Source organism: Pinus tabuliformis, chromosome 7 (genome assembly GCF_031772625.1).
Source record: "Pinus tabuliformis cultivar Carrire ecotype Pingquan chromosome 7, CPIR1, whole genome shotgun sequence".
Taxonomy (NCBI): domain Eukaryota; kingdom Viridiplantae; phylum Streptophyta; class Pinopsida; order Pinales; family Pinaceae; genus Pinus; species Pinus tabuliformis.
Window position 1 is genome coordinate 972,209,330 of NC_142293.1, and position 19,050 is coordinate 972,228,379.

The following is a 19,050-nucleotide window of genomic DNA, read 5'->3' on the forward strand; positions in this document are numbered from 1 at the left end:
ATTAATTTCAATGCACTTGTCACAATAATGGAACATAATGAAAGCACCAAAATTTAATTTATGTTAAAAAAAAGTATATTAAGATTTAAAATAACATCAAACACTATTCAACAAGTTATTCTTAACTTCACATCTAGTTCCATGCATATACAATCTTCCTCTTTAGACCCAACTATGATCATAAATATCTATTATTTTTCCTTGTATAATAATCATTTTATTAAAGTGTATCCAAAGGTTCTTTCATAGAGTCAATTATCATTGATTTTCAAGATTGTTGTACAAGATGTAAGTCAATATGTTGAAGTCCATTTAAGTAACCAAAAAAATTACTTGCATGGTTAGGTCATCCTTAATTTGACATCCAAAATAAGTTCTTTCTTTACTCTTTCATGAGAGTTTATAAAACTATACTACTATTGATTGTATGTTGGAAACTATAGTAGCAACTACAACCACCATCCAAAATTTTGGCTTGCATGAAAATTTCGGAGCCTACCGTGGATCCTGTGATCAATCGTTCCTTGGTCACTTATTGGTAAGCTGATGATCTCAAGCCATGTACTTGATCTTAATATTTGTTCACGTTCTCATATTTATGCAGTATGTGTCATATTTGGGCATGGGGATTATTGTTTGCCATGAAAAGGGAATGTTGTTCTACTTCAAGGGGAAATCTTTTACGTATGGGTCATTCTCATTACATAGACATGTTTCACACTCACTTTACACACTCTTGTCACAAAGGTTGTTGCATCAAGAAGAGTATGTCTTTTATGTTATGAATGGTCTATGTTGTATCACTAAGTGTTCATGTGTGATCATAGTCCAGTTCTCTCACTGTCTACATCAGTTTCACTCATCTCACACTTAACCAATTTCCTAAGCAACCTAACGTCATCTAGCTTTTCAGAACTTCACTCTTCACTTCTGCAACCCTCAAGATTTTTCCCTTGCCTATTGGAACTACACAATGTGAAGAGACGCCAACCTCCCTTGGCATCCAAAACTATGTAGCGGTTTCCTCCAATGTCCTTCCCCAACCAAAACCCACTATCTTCAGAAACTGTGCAATGTTGTCTCTCAGCTACCCATCTAGGATTTCTCTCTAGAAATGTGCAGAGCAGTCATGAAGCCACCTCTTCTCTCTAGAAATGAGAAGAGCAGATAGGAAACCAACACTGCTCTCAAAAAATGCACAGGGCAGTCTACCTTTCCTGCATTCAGAAAATGTGCAGAGGTTTCCTCCCACAAACCCATCCCACAACAATGTCCTGTCATCAGAAAATGCATAATTTTGTCCCTCAACTTCTTAGGCTGCACTACACTCCGAAATTGTGCAGAGGTGTATGCCTAGGACCTCATCTCGTAGTAGTGTTTTTCATATAAAAAAATATGCAGTGTTTTCCTAACTATCCAACAACCTTGCTCCCAGAAATTGCATAGAGCAGCCCAACCTTTCTTTGGAAAACTACACAGATCATCTGGGCAACGGTCACTGTCTGCTGAATCTACGTTGATCTATTTCTCAGTGACTACAGGAAAAGATGGCATGCTACATCAATCTTAAGGAGTTGAAGAGAAGGACCAAGAAACCAAGTTATGATAAAAGATCGAGACCTCATGCAAACTTCGCCGGATGCAAATCATCTCGAGGGTATGCATGGTAAGTAAAATACATATTTTGAAGTACATCTCTTAGTGTAGCTTGAGGGACTACTTGTTGTTGTCATATCATTATGTCTTCAATAACATGCATGTTTGCAAGCACTAAAAGGCATTCCATATGTTTCCCCTATGTGTCTTCCTTCATTTTTTCTTGTTGAACCAACTGTCATCTTTGGCATGTCAATTATTATGTCATGCTTGTGATCTAGTTCTGGTGTTTTCATAGGTTTGTCTTTGTGTGTTTCAGTTTCCTTAGCTATGTGAACAACTATCGCGCTCACACAAAAATTTGTAAGCACTTTCGCGCAACTTTCATCACGGTCATCCTAAAGTATATCCCAAGTTTGCACTTGTCATTTTAACCATTAAATATTCCCACAGAGGGTCATGCTTTGACATGTTTGTCTTTTTGGTTTTAGGTGTCTTGTTGTCGAGTTATGCTAAGTGTGTAATCACAATGTCATGTATGCACAAGTTCAATTTATCTCACACTTAGTCATCTTTCCTAAAAATCCATCGACCGAACAACCGTCATTCAACTGGACCCCGACTGAGCTGCATTGCATTGTCTTAGCTCTCAGTGATCCTGCACTGCTGCCAAACTACATAGAGCTTGAGGCTATCCTCCGAGTATATTGCACTACACAATTTTGGAAATGCGTTAGCTGACTATCTCCTAGAACAATGTAGAAGTTGTCCCGAAATCCAATCTAGTCTTCGCTTCCTGTAAAGATCACACATCAACCTTTTCTCTGGTCAATTGGAAAAACTGAAGTGAGTTATGACCCAGGGCTCCAATGATCCCCAAAATTGCGCTAAAATTTTCCAGCTGCTTGCCTTGTATTGCCTGTATAAACTGCGTAGAAATGTGGGACAGGTCCCTATTACATGTCGCTGCACTGTACCGAGAAATTAAGCAGATCTAACAGGTAGGCCCCATGATGGTGTGCTCTTCTCTCCCTTAGAAAATCACATAGTTTTGATTGGCACCTGCCCTTCTCCCTCGCTTTGCAATCACCCCAAAATCTGTGCAGTTACGTCTAGAAGCCCCTACTGCTTGTTCCGAACTGCCTCCCAAAATTGCGCAGTTTTGACTAGTAGCTCCGTGCTATCCGATCATGTCCTACTCTGGAAAACTACACAGATTTCCCTGCCATTGCTTCATGCATATAATATTACAGATCCAACATGTTTCATGCATATGTTGTTATTGTAGTTCAACTATTCTGGTTACTTTAGCAATGTATGTAGTTTTAACTTAAACATTTATGTATGGACTATTCCATGTGTGATTGTATGAATCTCATTGAAACGTGTTGTTGATTTAACTCATCACTTTTGATTGACGACTATTCTACTTTCCAGTTTGTCATCTCATTAAGCTCATGTGTTCCTTTCAGGTTACGTACTATTATAGGCTTGCAAGGGGAACACTTCCTTTCCACCTCTGTGTGTTAGAACCTCCGCATGCATCTCTCTTGACTCACTGCAAGGTCACACAATTGCTTCCGACAAGGATACTTTTTTTTACCTCTGTGCACTATCGCAGTCTAGGCATATCTTTACTACCCACTGCTAGGACTCATACTCCAAACGGTCTAAGGTCTAGTTAGGACTTCGTATCAGGGATATTCCCTGACATGTTGGCGGGTCGATCACTACCAAAAGAAACTTAACTTAGTAAACCTTGCTATGACCTCCCCACAAATAATATTATGTTTGAAAAACTCAAAATTTTGTGATATGGGATGTAAAAACATAGCTATGAAATTTCTAAAGGTTTTGAAACTAGTGACATAGCTAACTTTTCATGTCATTTTTCAAGGCTCTTCATATACATTTTCATGTGCAATGGGACTATTATTGATCCATATTAACTTCATATTTTTCATTTAATAGGATTTATAAATAACATCCTAGCTAATATTCAATGAGTGGGATATATAACTAGTTGTTATGATCATAATGGTGAATCATTTTCAATCTTGGTGTTGTTTCCAACATAATGTTATTTCTCTATTGTAGAAACCCATTTGTTATTTCCTATTACATATTGAAATCCCCTATGTAATCAAATATGTTCATTATTTTTTCGAACATCAACACCAACATCAAGAGAATATTACTTATGTAGTTAGATTTTACCTTATAGATGAGTGAGAAGCGTATTGTATCATATTCATAAAGGTATCAAAAAGAAAAATTGGTCATCATTATTTCTAGGGGTTGGTTTCACACTTTCACCACTACACTTGTTGAGAACTACAAAAATATCACTTGGAGTAAAATTATCTTAAATGTAGTAGCAATTGTAGGAATTTACATGGTAAATTCCTCAGATAGAACACCGAAGGAAACCATTCACAAATAGATCACATATCAATACACTAGTATTCTTGATGTGGTTAAAACCTTCAAAGAGGGAAACAATCCACGACCTGAACCGACATGGCCACTTCAGGAAATTTATTAATAAAAGAAAGAAAATTTACATAAGCTTATCTCATGAACGGTCACCCTACAAATGACCCTCCATGCTCTTTAAATAGAGATCATGTACCAATCAAGTTTAAGCCATGGATCAAGTGTCACTAATACCAAGGAGAGAATGAACCATTGGATCACTTCATGTTTAGAACATATCGTGACCATCGGATTGTAAGTTAGCAAAGTACATTTCAAGGGTGATGTGATGGATGGAGGATGATGAAGCATGGAAGGATGTGTTGTACCGCCATTTTTCCAAGGGAAGCCATTTGACCCATTCTATCTACCTATCATATGCTAAGTGACATAGATATCCTTCTAAATATTTTTTCACTACCTTAATTTTCCCCTCATATTGACGATTTTAAGGTGAGTTGTTGGCCAATTGAGTACCTAATCAAGAAAATAATTAAGTCCAAAATTTCCTAGTGAAAATTTGATCCATGTCACTTACAAAAAATATTGGTATTCCATGTAGCTTTTAGGCCATTTCCATGAATTTTTCTACGAAAATACTTTCTTTAAAAAGATTAGAAAGAGAGAAAAAGAGGGCACACTTCTTCATCCAATCTATTTCTACCATAATGACACTCTTTCATTTATATTTGGGTAAATCTATAATATAATGCATTGAAACCTCTTTGCAACACTAGCTTGGTATGGATGATGGTTGAAGGAGCCTTTGTGTGTTGATAGGATCTCCTTTATTTTGTTGGCATACCACGCATTCTTCCACAAACTTTTTCACATCTAATTTAATACCTTACCAAAAAATTATTTCTTGATCCAATGGTATGTCTTCAAAATCCCTGAATGTCCTCCTATAGGATAAGTGTGTAATTTCAAAAGGACCTTTTGTTTGAGTTGAGAATTCTCTCATAAGTATAAGAAAGATTGATACCATCGCAAATAAATTTTCCATGTAAACTTGTATACTACATCCGGGCCCTCTTGTAGCTATTGAATGATCTTTCATACATTTTCATGGTGCTTCCATTCTATCCTTACTTCTTCCTCCTAGTAGTAGTTTGGAATGGACATAGCACATATTAAACCATTTGTATCATCCTCTTTCCTTGAGATTACATATGCCACAATATTTTTTTCCATTTCTCTAAATAATTTCAAAGTCATAACCCAATATATTTGTGACACCTTTTTGTTTCTCTTCTCACGATAATCATTGCTCCAAAAATTACTTCAGATTATCATGATATTAAATGACTAAGCTAATGATATTCAATTACTCATTGATTGTGATCCATGAGGTGACCAAGGATTTAAAGGCAATATGTTGTGATCCTTCTCCTTTTCTCTCAAGAATTAGTGTGACTTCATCTTAGTTTGAGAAATTGGTTTTTTTCCACCTGCAGAGGCGTCTCAATTTGGTCGTAGATACTTAGGCCAAAAAAGGATCATATATGCACCAAGGCAACTTGGAAATATATATTTTGTCTCACTAATATCTTTATTCCCTAAGTCATGGTTGGTTCCCTAAGGTGTAATTATGCCCTCATTTTCATTGATATCATAGGAAAAATCTCTAGAAAAGAATGGTGCATTATAATCTCTTATCTAGATCTTTCCATGGCTCTCCTCTAGAAACAGGAGGCCTTTGAGATTTGGCACCATTCCCTTTTCCATCCATGGATCCTTGAGGTTTCATCCCACTGTCATGTTTTCATAAACAAGTGGCAAGTCACATTATTCCTTTGTTATGTTGAGAGTCTAGTCTACTTAATATACCCCTAGTAGGATTTTCTCTGGAATTCCTTGGTCTTGGAGTTTTTCTCGTTAGGCAATGGGATGGCCTTAACTATGTTCCCATAGAATTCATATCCCATTCAATATTGGTACTATTAATAATCTTTAAATGGATTTGAAATCCTTATTCTAGTTCAACTTTGTGGCAGGTGCTCAGCCCTATGTATAAAATGAATTACCTAGCCTCTCATTCTATCCAAGTGTCACTAATTCATTTTTCGCTAGAATTGTGGAGAATATTGGTGAGTGATTCATCTAGTTGGGTGAAAATATTTTGTTCAATGATGGCTAATCCCTTGGCTATTAAGGACAACGTAAATGCTAGTATAATGTCTAAGAGGATGTTGGAGGCTATCTAAGTGCTACAACTATCCATCCATCAGTTGGAAGATATGGTTGAAATGAAAATGCAATAATTTCAACTATTCCTAGAGGCTAAGTTACATGGGTTTCAATCTCATATGGAACAAGCATTGATTGGCCTTAATGAGAAGATCTATTCCCTGAATGTTCATGTTTTTTCCTGGGAGTTCTCTAAAAGTAGTGGAGCTCAACATGAAATGGGAGGAGATGGTCGAGTGATGTTTCCAAGACGACATGGTCATTGCATATTATCAAGCTTCTGGTTGGTCTTTTATAGTAGTATCAAACTCTATTTATCCATGTTGCTATGTAAATTTCTTTTGATACTTGGGTACTTTTGTCAAGTATATATTCATTTTGTTTTCCTTATAGGGAGGATTGTAGCCTTAGAGGTTACAATTTTGTTGTTAGGAATGTTGATTTTATCTTATGTCAAAATATTGAAGAATTGTGTAAGGGTTTGGGCCCATAATATAACTTTATTAATATAAAATCCCTAAAATGTACCAATTTTGTGCCCTAAGGAATCCCACTCCACATTGAACATTTTCTCCAAGATGGGAGTTGTACACACACCCCATTATGTTCTTCAAAATATTTGGTGAATTACAATAACATTTTTGTTGTGATTTCATTGGAGTATTCAAACTACTATTGTGGCTATTCTGAGTAGATCTAAGTGACAAATGTTGTAATTAAAAATATTGTTGAAACTGGTTCCCACCCTTTCCTTGGTAATTAATTATGTTGCAATGTTTTGACGGAGTCACAAACCTACAAAATTTTGAACATTTCAATATTGATTTGGTCTAAGATTGGTATCAAAATGTTTATTTAAGACCATACCTTAATCATAAGAAATTCAACAAGATTTGTGTCCCTTTTGGAGCATAAGTCAATCCAGTATATACTGCACTCAGATTTGTAATTTCGTGAAGCTCTGTAAACAAGTTAGAAACAACGTACTCCTATAAGACCTCATCATAGTGGGATTGAAACCATAAAAATGACATATCCTTTTGATTTGAGTTGAAACTTGTCAATAGCCCTATAGAGAAGAATTTTTGATAGCAATGAATCTCACGGAGCTTGACTTGGCTTCTGCTGGCAAGTGTTTGAAGAATAAATAAAATATGTTTACAACTATACGATCTTTCTTAAAGAAAGATTGCCTCAGCACCATGGCCCTTTCTGAACCATATTTGCAGCTTAAATACTTAACACTTTATCTGTCCTAAAACATATCCGAGAAATGTGCATTAAATTGCCAAGAATTGGAATTCAATGATATTATTGCCTGGATCAACGTGTGTGTGAGAGAAGATTTGATGCATGGGCATGTATAAATAGATAAGCACTACAATAAACATTGTGTTGGAAGCAACAGGTATGGCATGAGCACGACTACATTCATGCTCTCATCCATGACTCTCTCAAAGCCTTTTATCGCTTATAGACCACCCTTCCGAGTTAAGGGAATTTAATGCATTCAATTTATATGTTGGGTATATTGATTTGTTAAGGGAAATATTTTATATATTCCACATTATATGATAAGAATAGTGGACCCCATATAAATATTTTACTTTTGTCTAGCTATAAGCAAGTTGATACCAAAGTTGAGTTCTCTCATGGTATACTAAGAAAGATATTTGTGAAGAGAAGATAAAATATATAAGGCTTCATAGCCTATTTGATTAAAATCAAGGATAATGATCTCAATATCACTAGTGTCAATGGCTATGTATTATGTACAACAATTACCATCTCACTACATTTTATTAGCTAGTATGCAGAGGGAAAGGAATGCCTTCATGTTTATGAATTTCTTCCAAGTAGGTATATTGAATAGGACCTTCACATTGATGAGCATAAAGTGGTGGTTTCATATAAATAACTATTTGTAATAGTTGTGGAGTTGCATAAACATTAGATTGGCTTACCTTTCATAAGTGATATGTTGCCCAAAAAATGGGCAAACCCAAGTAACAGCCCCTTGATTTGAATGATGAGAAAATAATGATGTATAAGTGAAAGGAGGCTTGTCAATGTTCTAACTTGTTTGGACTAGATCAAGAAAATATTGTTGTGAACCCAAGAATTATGAGTGACAACTTAATGGATATTAGTTATGACAATCTACACATTATTGTTGAGATGATTACAAAACATTGTGGCAAAAGCTTCCTTTAATTTATGAGGTTAAAGATAAGCTTTAATGGCACCATGATAATCTTCAAAATCTAATAAATCATTAATTCAATCCCATCATCCAATTAATTAAATTCCAAAAACATTTAAAATCCCCAATTAATTAAATTCAAAAGTATTTAAAATTTTCAATGAACCTAACCACTCCTCCAAAGTAGTACCTTGTTCAGGCGTGAGAATGGCTTCAGCTGTGCAATGTGCCGCCCTGAGCAGCCGCCGCGAGCTTGAGAACGTGTTCCGCAAGTTCGACACCAACGGCGACGGCAAAATATCCAAGTCGGAACTGAGTTCCCTGATTACGTTGGCGGAGATTGAAGGGGTGATGAAGGAGGTGGACTCCAACAAAGACGGCTTCATCAACTTCGACGAGTTCGTGGAGGCCAACTCCAAGAACCTCAATGCCGCCCGTCTCATGCGAGACTCCGCTTCAGCTGTGCAATGTGCCGCCCTGCCCCGCCGTCTGGAGCTGGAGGACGTGTTCCTCAAGTTCGACACCAACGGGGACGGCAAAATATCGAAATCGGAACTGAGCGCCATCCTCAAGTGCAGCGCAACGGAGGAGGAGATTGATGGGGTGATGAAGGATGTGGACTCTAACAAAGACTGCTTCATCAGCTTCGACGAGTTAGTGGCCGCCAACGCCAACGACCTCAATGCCGCCCGTCTCATGCGAGGCCTGGCTTCAGCTAATTGACGCCCACGCCGCCCCCTCTAATTAATAAATAAATAATCACTATCACCTCACCTCTCAGCGCTTAACTCTATCATTATATGAGGGCTTAATGGATGTACTCTTTCTTTTTCTGCTATCCTACTTAGTTTTAAATATATGCACACATATTTAAAATAACTAGTCTTCATGCGGTCCACTATCCCTAATCTTTTTACTTACTTACGTTGTGATTTGAGAAAAAATTATCATTTAAAATAACTACACACTTATCTTTTTATTTTTCGTTACGTTGTTGTTGTTGGAAAAATCATTTACAACATCATATTCTTATTTGTGTTAAAGGAACCAACACAAACCAATATGATTATGGGAAATCACCCTAAAGCAATGACAGGAAGTAACTCATTTTAATTTAATTTGTATGAAAGAAAGCAACTCATAGTTTATGTGTAGATTTTTAAACAAGTAGTACCTTATTAAACTCTCTTGTTTTATGACCAATTTAGCTAAAATCATAAGGGCTCTTAAAAGGCATTATTTTCTTCCAAACAAATGACAACAATACAAAAGCTCCTCCTAAGATAAGTGAATACTATAATAATTCCTCTAAATTTTGAGAGAAAAGAAACGACCCTTTTAATTAATAAGCCACTTCCATACATTATCTCTTATTCAACGTACAATATCTTATCTTTTCAATTTAAGGAAAGCAATAAAATGACGTAGAAGGAGAGGAGTCAATTTCTCAATGGATTTTTACTACAAAGTCTTCATAGCAACTTCCCATTCTAGGAGAATCATATCCATCCTATTTTGTTCCGATCCCTCTTTCCCATTAAAAAACTTTCAAGGCCTCATTTCACTCATTTGGCTTCTTCCAACATTGACGCTATGATGGCAAGTATTTTGACTTATTTGTTTCAAATCTCAAACTCTTATAAATTGGTTAAACTTTTCTTCTTAATTTACTCAATTTTATTTATATTTATAGATGATTGTGGCAAAAGAGATGGAATGGCCATGTGGGGAAAAAGAGAAATTTGGAATGAATATATATTTAAATTACAAGTGATGCACACCTATTTCAAAAATGCTCTTTTGTATTGGTAATTTTTTAATGTTTAATTGCATTAATCAAATTAATGGAAATTTTATTTATAAGTGTGACCTATATTTTACATAGAAATTTTAATGCTTGAACACATCTTTTTATACCTATCAAGCTATGGTGAGGCTATATGTAAAATACCTAAAACTTAATTAGTATATAATTATATATCAGAAAGCTACGATCCTCATTTTCATTTAGTTTTATATATATATATATATATATATATATATATATATATATATATATATAAACAAACACATTGCATTTATTCTTGGAAATAAGATTAAGAACATAAATTTTGTTGGTTGATTATATTTACCTAAGCAAAGAATATGACAACATTTGCATTGTTGGTTTCATCTTCTACCATTTAATAATGGATAATTTTTAATCTGCACTAGATTGGAAAAAAAAATATACCATAGAGAGGGGATTCATGGCATAGAGAGGAGATTCCCTTTTGATATAAGGCATTATCCTTATGAAAGTATGAAAAATTGTTATTGGACTAAACATCACACTAATTTGTATATTTTTGAGATGTTATGCCAAACAAACAAAGGCACATGAGAATGTATCTACAAATTGTATCCAAAGCATGTATTCATTTGTAAAATTAATAAAGTCTAATATCCCAGCTACCTAAGGGAATTGGGTAATAGTTTTCTTTTTCTCTTTTTTGGACATGATTGAAGTTTCAATGAGAGACTTGTTTTAATGGCTTTCGAAAATGGATTTTTCTTTTCTTTGTTCTTTATGTAAGAATAATTTAACCATATTTACTTATGATGTCTAAAGTAACCAACTATATAATTAAAAGTTTTTGTTTTTGAAGTAATGAAAAAATAGATGGTAATCACTCTTCGAGCAGGCATCCAAGGTTGAAAGTTACCATTTCTAAGTAGAAATGAGTTTTTTTTTAGATTTTTATATAATTTAATAAGGTTAGTAATACACACAAAAATATTCAACATAAAGCAATTTAAAAGCTCAAAAAGGGACTTTTAGAAAGGCAATGTTCAAAGCTAAGAAATGCCCTATAATTTATGTAAGGAAAACCCTTGTCATAATATAAATGCAAATTTGAAAAGTGAACCAAAAAAGGAAAGAAAGAAAGAATGGATATAGTTTGAAATAGAATGCAAGTAAATGAAGGATGTTATACCAGATATAAAACCATGAAAACAATAGATTTGTTTATCATTGGCTCAAGGACTCAAATTGCCTATAAAACTATGAAAAATATAGGACTAGAAAGAATGTTGTAAATTTTATTTGAAGCCGCCTTAGATTTTATTTTTCAAGTTTGCATGCCCACACCAATGCCAATAAGATGAAATTGAATTCTCAATATTGCATGTGAGTTGTAATCCTTATATTTGGGAAATTAATTTAAAGGAAAAGGAAATTACTCTTCAATAAATATGAAATTGCATCCATGAATATATAGAAACGGCTAAAAATGATGTGAGACTACCATGGATTATCAATAGGCATGCCCCAAAAAAATTAATTCACTTGATATGGAACTTGTTCTTATGCCATTTTTTTTAATTAGTCAATTTAATTAAAAGGAAAAAATGTTGAGTAACTTGTTGGACCTCAGAATTACTCTCTATTTGACAACTTTTCTCACTTCTTTCTCTTGCTTTTCCATGAAAGATAGATTCCCATCATTGATAAATGATAGATTTTGTTCCAAGGAAGACATTAAATTATTGACATGCTATACTTTTATGTTTTTGCTATTTGAAATAAGTTTTTGCAAATTAGCTATGGAAGGTAGTCCATTCTGCAACTAGCCATGTGTTCAGTAGCCACTCTCATGGTTGGGAAACCAGCAACATGGGCATCTATGGAATGGTCATGACATGGATCCTATCCTAGTCACCTAACCTAGATTGACAAAAAAGCCAGCTCAAGACCACACTCAAAGGTGGAGTCAAACGAAGAAACCCGAGAGAAATAGGACTCTCTGTCCACTCTTTGTGGCTAATTAATAAATCCGACAGTTTTGTTATAGCAATAACTCAAACCAGCCATCGGTGATAACAATTCATGCAACCATCTTGCTAATTTAAAGTCACGTGTAGCTGATCAACCCTTTACGCAGATCTGTTGTAATACGTGGAAACCACCTATAGCTAAATTCTCTCAAGAGACATTTAAGAATGTTTCTTTAAATATAAGTTGTAAAGAACTAAAGAGTTCGACTTTCTATATGTATTAAGCTTAGACTTACATATCTGTAATTTTGGAACTTATTTTCCTATTAATAATATGAAGTCGTGTTTGACCAAGTGATCATTTACAAGAGTATCTTCAGATAGTTCGCAGCTCAACTCAATCAGTTGCAGAAGGCCCCTGCACTGAACGAGGTTTTTCTTTTGTTATCTTTTTTATTGTTCAGTTCATCTTCATTATTTACTTTTAACAGTATTTGTAGTTTAGATTGATTTCTTGTAGTTGTTTTTATTTTAATTATGTTCAGTAGCATAATTTTAGAATTCGATGATGCGGTCTTGTTTCTCCTATATATTTCATAAATGAAACTTGTTTTGTTTTAACTGGGTAAGGTGTAAAAGTAACAAGGATGCATTGTTGATTATTGTACTTATTGTTTGTTTCTTTTGTTATTTATTTCCTAGTTCAAATTGCCAATTCACTACGTGGATAAACGTTTTTGGTCACCATTTCAACACTGTATTGATTTAGTTCCCTAAACTATAGAGTACAGTAGGTTTCTTGTTTGCCATCTCGAGAAAGTTGTCTTTCAAAATTGGAGGCTTGGACAACTAAAAGTGCTTTAGTTAGTTTTCATTCTCTATAATTATTTCAATTTTCCTTAGAGCTTCACCTTTTAATTTTGACTTAGGATTAAATGTTACGATAGGATAGATACTCTCTTTTTCCTTCCTTTAACTTAGATTTTGATTAGTTCACCTTTAGGAAATTTAGACTCAATTTCTCATAATTTAGACTGTATATCATTAGAAATCAAGGAAACCCCCAAAACAAAACAATATAAAAATGCAAAACAACGAAGTAATAAGGGTTAACTAGCACATACAATGCACTACACTTCATGACCTTATGAGCCTCGTTTGATAATTTATGCAAAGAAATTTAGGAAACTAAACTGAAATTTTTTTTTGGCATCGTTCCCGGGGAAGTGTAACTAGGTAACTTTGTCTCTTACATTAAAAAAAAAATTGATATGCATAGAGAAAGAGACTCTAGGGGTAGATTTATAGCTAGAGGCAAGAGTTCAATTGCTACAACACCACCCACTCCACCAGGAACAAGAAAAGATACACCTCCACCCCAAACTCATACTCCCGACCATAGAGCTCCTGAAGTTCCAGGAGAAGAAATCCAATGAAAAGAATCACCTACTTCATCTACCAAGTCAGTATTAGGGGAGAAAATTCTTGAATCTCCAACAGTAGGAGTAGCCTTTTTAACCTCCACAGGGGAGCACATTTTAATTGAAGAATTAGGAATACCTGGTGAGGAACAAGAAGTAGAACCTCTCTCCCATATACCATTGATTGAAGAAATAGAGGAGGAGAAAGTAACCTTGCAGGTTGAACCATATATTGACCCTGAAGAAACTATAATGGTAGAAGAAGGAGAAGATGGAGAATTCACACTGTTTGGAGGGGGTAGAGGAAGAGGTAGAGGAAATTATGGAGGAGGTAGAGGAAATAATGGAGGAGGCAGAGGAAATAGGGAAATAGATAATTCTTTTGGATTCCCTATAGTGGATGAAGAAACAAATGCCACAATGAAAAATATCTCACCTTCTGTCCTCCCAAACTTCCATGGGTTAAAAAGTGAGGATCCTGAAACATTTTTATTTGAGTTTGAAGTCTTGTGCAGAACCTATGACTATCTAGAAGACTCTCAAAAGCTTAAGTTGTTCCCTTCAACACTGAAAGGAGCTGCTTTGAAGTGGTTCATGGGGTTAGTCACTCAGTCCATTAGAACATGGAATGACATGAAAAAAATGTTTTTGGATAGGTATTTGGATTATTGCATGCCTACCAATCACAAAGATGAAGTGTTCAAAATTAGTAAAATAGAGGATTAAAACATAGAGGATTTGATTGAGATATTCAACTATAATTTGGAGAGAGAAAAGATGGAAAATTTAGATGAAGACACCTTAAAAGCTCTTTTACTAAAAGCCACTAGAGATGAATGGATAGATATCCTTAACATGATGGGGAAAGCAAATATCTCTCAACTCTCATTAAGTGATATAGGAGAGTTATGTGTTCATCTCTCGAGAGGGAAATCCAAAACTCTGAAAGGACCAAGAGATCCTTCTCTTGTTAGAGTAAATAAGTCTACAATTGGATGAGTGAGTAGGGCAGAAATTGGCAATATGCTTGATGAATTCAAAACAGATATCCTAGGGAGTCTTAGTGAGTAAATAGACACCCTTAACTTGCAAAACAAGCAGAAGGGAGAGTCTGATGATTTAGCTATTTTCTGTCCAAAATGCAGAAGAAAACATGCTCTAAGAGAATGCCCTTTAGATGCAAAAATCTTAGAGACTTGTATAATTTGCTCAAAGAATCATGAAACCAGGGGTTGTCCTTTGATTCTAGGTCTTGAGGCTGAGAAGAAACAATTCCAAATTCAGCAGAGCCTCTTTGTTTTGTCTCTAGAAAACATTGGCAGGGGCCACAAAATCATGGATTTAACAATCAAATGTATCATCAGCCCCCACCAAATTGGAATTCTTTGGAGCAAGCTTGGCCTCAACCTCAATCTCAATCTCAACCTTGGCCTCAACCTAAATCTCAATCTCAACTGTAGACACAAGGAATACAAAATCCTTATGGGTGATTTTCTCAATATTATCAATATCCTCCATCATATTAGTATTATCCTCCCCCACACATTCCACAACAAAATCAGTAGCCACAACTTCAAAATCAGAACCCTCAACTTTCATTACCATTTCCACAACAAAACCAAAGTCGTCAACTCTTACTGTCATTTCAGCAGAAACCAAATCAGCTACCTGCCCCACCATTACCAAACCCCAACAATAAAAATCCTCAGAATGCTTACATGATGGAAGGACAACAATTTCCAACTTATATGATCACTCCTCTAGTTCTCAATGATGTTCAACTAAGATCTAGTAGGATATTAGAAAAGAAAAGGCATTTTGTAGTTATTCAGGAACAAGACAATTGTGAGGAAGATTCTCTAGAGCCCAATAAAAGTTTTGAGGGAACGTCTCTCCAAAACCAAAATACTGAGAATGAAAAACAGAAAGAGCTAGTGAACTCAACTCCTATCATTGAGCAGCCAATATCTACTTATGCACCTCCTTTTCCTGAAAGACTTCAAGTCGATAAAGGTGTAGAAAAGCAGATCATGTTGCCCAATTATGATTTTCTAGATGAATTGAAAAATATATGTATCAAAATTCTTTTGTTACAAGCAATTAAGGAGATTCCAATCTTAGCTAAAACAATAAAGGAGTTGAGCATAAAGAAACGAGGAAGAAGAGTAAAAGAAACAAAAAGAATTCACCTGGTAGGAAAAATAGCAGATATAATGATGAGAAAAATTGCCATACAAAAATATGTAGATCCAGGAAGTCCAATTGGGAAAACACATATCAATGGAGTTGAAATTCCAAATACATTGGTTGATTTTGGGGCAGCAATAAAGATTATGAGCAAACAAACCATGGAATAACTCAAGCTTCCTAATCTTCTTTACACACCTACATTACTGCAATTAGCGGATAGATATGTAATCGAACCAGATGGAGTGTTGGAAGATATTTAAATATCATTAGATTCTTAAGAATATCCTGTTGATTTTATGATCCTAACCCTGAAGAACAATCTAGGAGGACATCCATTAATACTAGGAAGACCTTGGCTGGCCACAATTGATGCTTTCATTAGCTTGGATATGGTGATATGTATATTTTTTATGGGAATTCAACAAAGAAATTCATTCTATATCCTCCAGTAATAATAATCACAGAAATAGATGACAAAGAATGGATTGATGATGAAAATGACATTCATCCTCTCTTTACTATTTCAGATATTGGTGAAGATAGTCAAATCTTAAATACAGTGGAAAATTTTGAATCATCTCAAGAATATGAACATGATCAATTTCAAGAAAAATCCAACATCGAATATTTGTCATCTAGGCAGATGTCTCTTTATTCTATGGAAGAATTTGGTAGCTCTATAATTGAAATCTTTGCAAGGAGAAAATTGAACATAAACAATAACTTGGAGAAATTACAAAAGGAAAAGCTAATCAATACATTATAAACAACATTCTGCTGCATATGCAGGGAATATAATAACATGAAAGGAATTAGTCCTAATACTTATATTCATCACATCTACATTGAGGAAAATTGCAGACCTATCAGATAAGCTCAGAGAAGAACGAATCCAAATCTTAGGGAAATTGTGAAAGAAGAGCTGCAAAAACTGCTGAATGTAAACTTCATTTACCCAATTTCCGATAGCCAATGGGTTTCCCCCTTTAGTGATTGTGCCTAAAATTAATGGTAAGTGGAGGGTGTTCATTGATTACCGAGAATTGAATAAAGCTACCCTTAAAGATCATTTTCCTTTGCCCTTTATAGATCAAGTGTTAAATACATTAGCAGGCAGGAAGTATTTCTCATTTTTGGATGGTTTTAGTGGTTATAATCAGATTCAGGTGGCACCCGAAGATCAAGATGAAACCACATTGACTTGTCCATGGGGAACTTATGCTTACCGAGTACTTCCTTTTTGGTTATGTAATGCACCTGCAACATTCGAAGGAGTAGTACTAGGAATTTTTTTTGATATAATACATGATTGTGTAGAGGTATATATGGATGATTTTATAGTCTATGGGAATACATTTGAAGAAGCTTTGGAAAATTTGGAAAGAGTTCTTAAAAGATGTAAGGAAGCAAACCTTTCACTAAGCCATAAAAAATGTTTTATAATGTTTACAGAAGGTATTGTTTTAGGGCATCACATTTCAGGAGATGGGATTAAAGTTGATAAATCTAAAGTTGAAATCATCTCTAAATTATCAATTCCAAATTGTCAAAAGGATGTTCGATGTTTTCTAGGATTCACAGGATACTATAGACGATTTATAGAAAATTTCACTAAAATAGCATCCCCACTCTTCAAATTATTCACCAAGGATTGTGAATTCAATTGGAATCCTGACTGCCAGTTAGCATTTGAGACTTTAAAAACAAAAATTTCTGAAGCACCCATCTTGAGAGGTCCAAATTGGAAACTACCTTTTCACATTTCAGCAGATGCTTCAGATACAGGTCTAGGAGTTGTATTAGGACAAAAAGACTTGATTCCCTATACCATCTACTATACAAGTAAGAATTTGACTCCCACTAAGTTGAACTATACTGTAACTGAAAAGGAACTTTTAGTTGTTGTTCATGCAATCAACAAGTTCAGACATTATATAATAGGATATGAAACCTTTGTTCATACAGATCACTCTGCAATTAGATATTTAATGAATAAACCTATTACTAATGGCAAAGTTACAAGATGGCTTTTAGTCTTGAGAGAATTCAATATCACTGTGCTAGATAGACCTGGAAAACAAAACATAGTTGCTGATTTCTTGTCCAGAATTCAGAATATCAAAGATGACACTCCTTTTGAAGATAAGTTTCCTGATGAATATCCTTTTCCAGTGACTACTCAAACTCCTTGGTTTGCAGATATTGCTAATTACTTAGTCACACGGAAATTGCCTTCACATTTGTTTCCTAGAGAAAAAGGAAAAATCATTGAGATAAGTGCAAGATACTTATGGATCATTAATGAATTATATAAAAACGGGCCCAGATCTTATGATCAAAATATGTGTTAGGGAAGATGAAATGCCTGAGATTCTTAAAGCATGTCATGATGAGCCGTGTGGTGGACACTTTGCTAATAAGAGGACAACTTATAAAATCCTTTCTTTAGAATATTATTGGCCATCCATATTCAAAGATGCCAAAGAATATGTCAGGAGGTGTGACAGCTGCCAGAGGGTAGGGAAACATGCTCCTTCAAATGAAATGCCACTATAAGTTCAGGTACTCATTGAACCTTCTGAAAAATGGGCCTTAGATTTTTTTGGGCCGATTAATCCTCCATATAAGCAAAAGAAGTGTATATTTGTATGCACTGATTATGTCACTAAATTGGTAGAGGCCAAAGCATTACCTTTTGCTAATGAAAAATCTGTAGTTAATTTTCTTTTTGAGGACATCTTCACTTGTTTTAGTGTTCCAAGAGAAATTGTGATAGATCAAGGATCTCAATTTACATCTAAAATGGTGAAGGATCTTGTGGAAAATTACAAGATCAAACATAGGAAATCTACTCCCTATCATCCACAAGCAAATGGTAAAGTTGAATCTACAAATAAGATGATTGAAGGAATTCTCACTAAGACTATGCATCTACATAGAAGAGACTGGGCAGAAAGGCTTCTTGAAGCCTTATGGGCCTATGGAACTACATGGAGGAACACAACGGGACATACACCGTATGAACTTGTTTATGGGAAACAAGCCGTGTTCCCTGTAGAGTTTCAAATCAAAACCTTCAAGATGGCAGTCCAATTGGGATTGGATTTATCAGAGGCACAGAAACATAGATTGGAGCAGCTCAATGAACTCGATGAAACTAGGCAATATGCAGTCCAAAGAACTAATATAGTCCAATAGGAGAGGGCTAAATGGCAT

General features: G+C 35.0%; 1 protein-coding gene across 1 annotated transcript; it reads left to right on the plus strand.

Annotated features, from left to right (window-relative positions):
• The first annotated feature begins 8,664 nt into the window (after positions 1–8,664).
• On the plus strand, positions 8,665–9,314 carry LOC149250853 (polcalcin Jun o 2-like). Its single transcript, XM_089456484.1, has one exon. The coding sequence runs from the start codon at positions 8,672–8,674 to the stop codon at positions 9,185–9,187; it is 516 nt and encodes a 171-aa protein (XP_089312610.1). The 5' UTR covers positions 8,665–8,671; the 3' UTR covers positions 9,188–9,314.
• Positions 9,315–19,050: the final 9,736 nt, after the last annotated feature.